The sequence below is a fragment of the Adiantum capillus-veneris genome, chromosome 21 (genome assembly GCF_014529385.1).
Source record: "Adiantum capillus-veneris isolate H3 chromosome 21, ASM1452938v2, whole genome shotgun sequence".
Lineage (NCBI taxonomy): Eukaryota > Viridiplantae > Streptophyta > Polypodiopsida > Polypodiales > Pteridaceae > Adiantum > Adiantum capillus-veneris.
This window is the reverse complement of record NC_140951.1, coordinates 146,734,982-146,743,238: the sequence shown is the minus strand read 5'-3', so window position 1 is coordinate 146,743,238 and position 8,257 is coordinate 146,734,982. Positions and strand designations below refer to the sequence as shown.

The 8,257-nt window shown below is 43.1% G+C and overlaps 1 protein-coding gene across 1 annotated transcript; it reads right to left on the bottom strand.

Moving 5' to 3' along the window:
* Positions 1-4,740: 4,740 nt before the first annotated feature.
* LOC147431917 (uncharacterized) lies at positions 4,741-6,636 on the bottom strand. Its single transcript, XM_086494366.1, has 2 exons — positions 6,034-6,636; positions 4,741-5,168 (listed from the first exon to the last, which is right to left on the bottom strand). The coding sequence occupies exons 1-2, from the start codon at positions 6,604-6,606 to the stop codon at positions 4,995-4,997; spliced, it is 747 nt and encodes a 248-aa protein (XP_086350492.1). The 5' UTR covers positions 6,607-6,636; the 3' UTR covers positions 4,741-4,994.
* Between the last annotated feature and the right edge of the window lie 1,621 nt (positions 6,637-8,257).

Below are 8,257 nucleotides of genomic sequence, written 5' to 3'. Positions count from 1 at the left end.
GTGATTTTATGGTGGAAGCCGGTGTGGCTTATTTTTAAAAAAAAAATATGGTTATGTTGCCGAATTTTTTGCAGCCATGTTATGTTCTAAAGTGGTTATGCAGGATTGGTCGTGCCTCACCCAAGTTGGGTGGAGTGCTCACCTGTGTGATGTGATTGGATTATGGTTTATGATAGACATGTAAAGGTTAGAGACCCTGTACAGTCTAACTGCTTGGAAAAGGATTATTTGTGCATATGGAAAGTGGTATTGTGATTGAACTCACTTGTTAAGTTTCTCATGGCAGCGTCGCTACAAGACTAGGATCACTTACATCGCTTACCCTTAGACTTAAGGGTCGTTGACCTGGGGCTTTGCTGGATCGGGGGTGTTGCCTAAGTCTTCTTCTTTTTGTTAGGCTCATCTACACGGTTAGTGCGTCGGGGGCTGAATGACCTACACAGCTAACGCGTCGGGGATTTTGCCTTGGCTTTGCTTAAACACCCGGTGTTGGACATCGAAGAGGTGTGGCGCCTAAACTGGTATGGTTGGTGTGGATACCCTACCACCTACTGGTACTTGGGATCCTTAAAGAGCTCGAGTTCATGGAGGGAGGCGAAGCGGCCTCAGCTTATGTATGGCTCAGGTAGGTTGGAGGTGTTCTGGCTCGCTCCCGACGAAGTGAAATTCTCTATGTCCGTAGTAGAGCAGATGTGGATGGGTGGACCGGTCGATCCCTCCACAAGGTCCGGTGCTTTGCTAGTTAATTTGTCATAAACTTTTTGATGTTATGGTATACCCAAATTTTTGTCATTGCATTAATACATGGTTGCCTGTTTCACTTAGATGGGGCATTTAAAGATTCTTTGTTGTCATTTTCTCATGTCTCTGTGCACTCTATTTCACCCTCCACTATATTCTCTCTCTCTCTCTCTCTCTCTCTCTCTCTCTCTCTCTCTCTTCCTCCAACGCCGTGTACACATATATTCACCCTCCACAATGTTATATCTTTCTTGAGTATGCTTTCATTCATAACACCCATTTAGGGGTAGCACTAGTAGTGGTGCCTCTAGATGCAGTTGGACTCATAGCCTAAACTCCATGCTTGGTCGGGCACTGAGAGCTCCTCCCCTGTGCAAATGCTTCTGTATCTGATGTATATTGAAAATTGTATAAAAGTGTAAATTGTATATTTTGTGCATAGACCCCCGGGGAGGAGTATCTCTCATAGGATGGGGTCTTGACTTTAAAAACCATTCAGTTTTTGAATTTTCTTTTGTTCCTTTTAAAGTGAAAGACATACACATAAATAAGGACACTTTGCTCTCATTCAATTTTTGGCTTTCTAAAAGAAGCCTTAGAGAAATGTTGAGTTAGGCATACTTTCAATGTTTTCAGAAATGATTGAAACTTACTTTAAATGTTATTTTGGTTTTGAAATATTAATTGTATCTTTTTATTTCACCTTTCATTTCACATCTTGACATGTCTTGCCTTTTCTTGCATTCTATTTGTTTTAAAATGCTAGAGTGCAACCTCATGTTGCATAATTCTAGCAAATTCTATACATACATACATATATTTATTTATCTATTTAATTGTTTATATATATGCACATATATATATTAATCGATTCTTTTAATTTCACCTTTCATTTCAAAGCCTCACATGGCTTGACTTTCCTGCATTCTACAGCTTAATTCCAATCTGCCGAGTTTCCTCCTCATAAAGAAGCGAACCGAAAATACCAACAAAAAATTTAAAGTTTACAAGATTTTTAAAGTATTTTCTCACATATTTCATCGGTGTTTCTTTCCTTTACCATCGTTTGCAACCGGCTAGCCTCGATTTTCAACTGGCTCAAGACTAAGCTGAGGCAATTCTTTCTTGATCATTGAAATTTTCAATTAAACTCAATCTAATGATTTGGTCACTTTCTTATGGTTTTAGAAAGCCACTGTGACCCTGTCACTTGCTTAAACATGTTTGTATTTATTTTTTTCCAAAATTTACAAAGAGCATTTTATTTCTTCTCCTTTTTCTTAGAGCCCTATCCCACTGAGTGGCTTAGAAGGCATTTAACTTTTGTCATCCCTTCAAGGCATGCCTTTGTTCAACATTTGTAGCAAGACCACAACTTGGCACTTCCAATGCATGTGTCACTTGAGCATCACAACCTCTCCAAATATTTGGAGGGACGTAGTACCTAGGATGTGTTGCCTACCTAATAAGTGCACATCAAAATTGATTTTCTCAAAGTTCCCCTCAGATTTAGCAACATAATGAGATGTGAGTTACGCTTCCCCCACAAAATTTAAGCGCTCCTTGCCTCAAATCTACTCGATTCTCATCAAGGAGTTTCCAATTGTTTTTTTTCTTTTGACTTGTTGCAAAACTCTCAGAAAGAGAGTGAAATATGGTTTTAGATAAGATGGGCCATACAAGCACACCATGCTCAGAGCAAGCCATGGGGGTGACAAAAAAAACATAGAATGCTTATATAAACAGACTGAGCGAAAACCAAAAAGTACCAGGTTATACACGGATCCCGAACCCTTACAAACAAACTATCAGGTTGAAAAGAGAGCCACCCTGCATAAACGACTACAACACAACAGGGAACTCCACCTCAGATGCCATGAAAGAGATCTCAGCTGCCTTCAGTAAGCCCTCCTCTGAAGGAGAGCAATCGAACCAGCACCATCAAACCATTGAGATCCAAAAAAGGAGCCATCACGCAGCACACCGAAGTCAAGGCATATCCTACCACACACTGGAACTAGTAGACCATGGGATCACAACGAAACCAACGGAGCATGAATAACCATTGCTAGTGTTGGAAGCAAGCCCCGAAAGCCCTTTTGCAACACATCACGGCCCCTGCGGAGGCACCCCCGAAGCTGAAGCTGAAGCCTCTCCCCACTTCACCCCCACCTCCTACTACATTGCTACGCGAACCCTAAGAAGACTAGTTTCCATTTTATTTTAAAACAACTCCCAGTAAATAGAAACGTTTGTTTACTCTGCCTTGGATCCACATACGTGTATCTATTTCCATGTCTATCATTGAAATAGTGGTGAGGCTTGAGAGTCTTCAACTGCATTGCTTTTTTGCTCTTTAATGGATAATTATCAACGGTTGGGACTATAAAACTATTCTAACTTCTTTCTTTGAAAAAAAAAAAAAAAACCCATTCTTGTGTGCCTTGAATATCAATATTTAACCCCCAATACAGCCGAGATTAAGGGGATTAAGTAAGGTATATACCATATTCTACCTTTGGAAGAATTCCCAGCTCTTGACATTCAATTAATATCGTATTTTGTTTTGTTAAAATTTCAACCTGTAAATTTACACTACAATTTGGGTCAAGTGAGCATACCCATGCTTATTTAAAGTTCTAGCATCTCAAATGAATAGCTCATTGTGATCCCGATATGTATTTTGGCTTTAGGTATTTATTTTACTTGTTTGTCAAAGTCTTGGCGGGGCAATTTGCTAAGGTGCATATATAAGCACAACCTTGTCCCATTGTTAAATAGTCTAATTCATTGCCAAGGTTGGTTTGTTCATAACTCACTCTCTCTCTCTCTCTCTCTCTCTCTCTCTCTCCTTGGTCCGGATGCTTTCACATCGTCGACTTTGACATGGTATCAAAACCTTGGTGGAGAGACTGCCATCGTTGAGACCGAAACACCCTTCGGCCTCTTGCCACCGCCGACCCATTTCTTCTCATTGCTTGCTGAGAGTTGTGAGCATCCCTAGGGCATTGAGGTGAAACCCCGAAGCTCCCCAATTGCAGAATTTGGTGAGCAGCTTCGAATGAGTGGCCACTGTTAAGAGTGCGAGAAGGAATCAACTTTCCATTCCCAAATCTTGCAACAACCCCCAACCTCTCTCTCTCTCTCTCTCTCTCTCTCTCTCTCATGTATTCTCTTCTTGGTCTGGACGCTTCCGCATAGTCAACTTTGACAGCTTACATAGGGTAAAGGAGCCAGCTATAACACATGTGCCTTTTAAAAGTCATGCAGGCCCCAATTTAGAGACAAAAATTTGGAATATGCTAGGAATCTTGCTTATGTGTCAACGTGTGATTTGCTGAAAACTGTACCACTATTGGGCCTTGGGTGTTTCTAACCCCTAAAAGACCTCAAAATTTAAACTTTCTCAAATTGACTGCCCAAATTAAATCAAAAAAATATCAATCTTGGTATTACCTAATCCGCCTTTGCATGAGGAATCTCATGCAAATTTCAAAATTCAAATCTGACCAAATTTGCAAAATCCCACCCAAAATTACACTTTTTTTCATGAGTGTCTCTAAACTAGCTCCTTTACCTTACATACCTCCAATATTAGACAGGGCACTACTATCACACGCTTTCATCCGTCTCCAAGCAATCATATTTTCCTTTTGTGAGTGGGGTAGCTATGGCCTCCGCTTCTTTTGATGATGCTGTTGAGTTTATATCCATTCTCATTCTCAGCGTTGGTGAGGTATTGGGCACTACACAAACCTGTATTCTCGTAGACGTCATCTGTGGATGAGGACAAGCTGGTCCATATCTCTAAAACTTGTCAGTCGTAATGTTCAAAAGCCCCCAATAGTAAAGCAAGACTAGATAGAAATGCTAGAAAGCACATTTACACCACATCACATTTGCACATTCAAGGTCACCCAGCATTCCTCAGGGTGAAGAAGTCCTTAAAAGCATTGGACTGCTGGTGGTATATGTCCAAAATTCCTTACACTGAGGGTCAAAGGTGAAAGGCTCATTGAGCATTAAGGGGGTCAAAAATACCGAAGAGGCCAGTTGCGAAGAAGATCATCAAAAACAAGCATGGCAAAACAAAAATGATGCTCATGTACTTTCAGCCCCTCAATTCTCATGGCCACAAAATGTCAGCACACAAAGGATTTTTCACGTTAAGCAGTACATCAAAAGACCCTAGCTATGTAGTCCGGTGATTGTCATCGTTTAACAACAGGGCTGCCTTTTCTTTGCTCCTGCCATCACTCATCATCACCGTCCAGACGCTTCCTCCCAAAGCCCTTCGCTCCTCCCTTGCTAGCCGCAGAGAGAGGACCTCCCTTCTTTCTAGCAGCAGCCTCCTCTTCATTTAGCTTTTTCATCTCTTCATCCCTTTTCCTCTTTTCCAAGAAGTCTGTTACGAAGAGGTATACAACCTGGCCAGCCATGATTTATGAAAAACTTAGAAGCCTATTGTTATAAGCACAAATACATGCACTAGGAAAAACACATTGCCTAGCCCGTCATTAACAAGGCACAAAAAACAGTGAAAGTAACACATAACGAAGCCCATGCACAGAAAGAAAAAGGCCTGATTGACAAGCTTGCTCTCAACAAGGAACCCTATCCAACTAACCCCCAAATGACCTCCTACATTGGTAAGGCAATTGTGCACACATTAAATAACTCTTCTGTGACTGAGTAGACCTAGAACTAAAATGAATGCTAGACAAATGATGCACAGAACTGAACTTCCATCTACGAGCATTGATTTGCACAGATAGAAGCCTTGAGTCAGCCACAGCATTCCTGCTTAAGACTGACTGTTAGCTCATAGACCTCTACATCCCATCCCATAATACAAAAATTAATAGCTCAGCCTACTTGACCTTACTCTGCGATAGGCATACCGATCTTATCACATTATACATACATAGCAAGTAGGTACAGAGCATGAGATTGTCAGGATGCACACGCATAGCCCAATAGACTGGAAGAATCGAAAGAATCATTGAATTGGGTATTCTCACTCCAGTAGAAGGTCTTGCAAAATAAAAAACCCTCGATGGACATATGATTTGCAGATGCACTAAAGGAATGACTCAGCCTCAAGGAACTAAGCTGCCAGAATACCCACATGGCACAGACCTTCAGCAACTGAAGAACCCAAGCACATCGTGTCAAAGTCCAAAGGAAAAACAGATCGGATTTTACATGCATTTCCATTATCCCTTTATCTACACGCCCATAATTGTGAGAAATTGCCCAAAACAAAAAGATTGAATTGGAAAAAAGCTATACCGCTACGGTGATCAAGGACAGCCCAATGAATGCTGCAACTCCGAGAAAGTTAATGAACATGTCACCATTGCCCACAGTCGCAACGGTCTGGGATGCAGCATCTCCGGCTCTTTCCGCAGAAGACTGGACAGCCAGTGACAAGGCATCTCCTCCAGTCTCTGGAATAGAGGAAGCAGCAGCACCCGTGCCCTCCACAGACGACTGCACAGCCTGAGATGCAGCGATCCCGGTGCCTCCCAAAGAAGCTCCAGTACTCTGCGAAACCTGTGTAGAGGCCGCTTCTGTTGACGATGGAGCCTCCTCCGCTGCCCAGACCGATAGGCCCGAAGCCAAATTGGAGAGAGCACCCACTAGAGGAGGAAGGTTGCGTTGTGGCGATGGACGCCCACAAGAGAGAGAGGCTGGAAGCGGACAATAGGATTTGACAGCTTGCGCTGCTTTAATGCCGTGATAGCCTCCTCTTCGACTGAAGCCGCGGAATGGTGGGCAGAGAGTGTGATGAGGAGGAGAGCCAATGCACCTGAGCTTGCTGACTTCCATCTCCTCTCCACAAGTGACAATACTCTGGAGCATTGGTCATGAGATAACGTAACGTCTTGAGCTCAAGCCGAGGACAAGTTGTAGAAAGCCTTTATTTTAAGATAGCTCTAGCACATGGAGCCGGTGCAGCCAGCCAGCCAGCCAGCAAGGAGGAGAAGAAGGTAGCCGGTTGCCTTCGCGTTGATCTTGAGCACAACAGGGCTGCCTGCCGGAGGATCAACGGCCCAGAAAACGAAAGCTAGGAGAGAACGACGCGGGAAGAGAGTGCACTACGTGCAGAAAGCCTACCGGGGAGGGTGAGCCTTGGGCTACATTGGCCAGCCAGTCATGGTCCCCGGCCACAAAAAGTGCTTGCCATGTCATCGCTCGCACCTGCACACCACATTTTAGGCGGCAGGTTGGAGCCTATGTGCTCATGCTAAGAGTGAATTGTGTCAAGGGGAGTTGGCCTAGTGGTAAAGGCCCAATGCGAGCTCACTAGGGTAAAACCCCCAATATAAGGCCACTTAAGAGAGCTGACAAATTGCCACCATTGCTCCGCACTGTTTTCACCTTGGAATGGTGCGTTCGAGAGCAGAACGCTAGGGCTATCTGTGGTAGAGACGACGTCACAAACGATGAGGCGCGCAGGCAACAGACTGCGAAACAAAATTTCGCGTGTAAATTTGGCCACCAGCAAGTAGATAGCGAGGGGCCTAATTCAAGCCCGTGTGCCAACACACCTCGAACCCAAGATTCGACCAGACGAGAGTCTCATCGCAGCTTGTTGTAACCAGTCCACCACCGGGGTTGCTATGTCCCATTACTGGAATGAAACCAACTTATCAAAGACGGCAGACAAGTCCAGCACAGGACCCGGTTTTCTATTGGGGGTTTTACCCTAGTGAACTTGGGAAATAAAAAAGAATGTGAATTGTAGCAAGTCAATTGTGGACACCTTTGGTGTGGTGTGCTCAGTGACTCATCTTTCTCCCGATCTCAAAAAATGCAACCCTTCCCAACCTTCCTTTGAGATTTACCTTGCGTGCATGGTAACATTTTTGTAGCTCTTCCCAATTGAGGGAAAATCACACAAAGAAGTTGAAAGAACCCTTTCCATAAGCATGGTAACACTTTTGTAGCTCTTCCCAATGAAGGGCACGTCACACAATACCCCTCCTTAAGGAAGGGTGTTCAAAACACATCCCTCACCAAGAAGGTTATGTTTGTATAAAGCCATTCAAGGGTGGACTCTTGAGATATGTTAACTACATCAATAAGGTCATCTTGAAGAAATATGGCATGATTATTTAATGTGAATATCTCAAAATAACCTAGATATCTTTAGTTATCTCTCTTTGGATTGTTTCCTAGAAATACCGCACCTATTATGTAGGGCCTTGGTTAGGGGGTTTCCACCTATTTGGAGCACGAAAATCATTACTTGGTTGGCAAATAAAGAAGCCTTCCAGTCATCAATAATCACTCTTGTTCACGGTAAGAAGCTCTAAAATCCATATCCATCTTCTCTTTCTCTCTCTATTGTCATTTTCGTTGCGTGTAGGGAAACTATGCTCTCGGTAGTTGCTTTTCTGTATACATGGGTATGTATGGGTTTGTCAAAAGTGTACAAGGATGATCCATGCTTGTCTCATTGTGTTTAGCATGTGATATATGCATACAATGTGTTTATGATCAGGTAAAT

Bases quoted from the DNA above. Each gene is read 5' to 3' on its own strand.
- LOC147431917 (XM_086494366.1), bottom strand. From the start codon at position 6,606: ATGCTCCAGAGTATTGTCACTTGTGGAGAGGAGATGGAAGTCAGCAAG. The intron at 5,169-6,033 runs GTATAGCTTTTT...ATGGCTGGCCAG, and splicing joins TGTCCTTGATCACCGTAGCG to GTTGTATACCTCTTCGTAAC.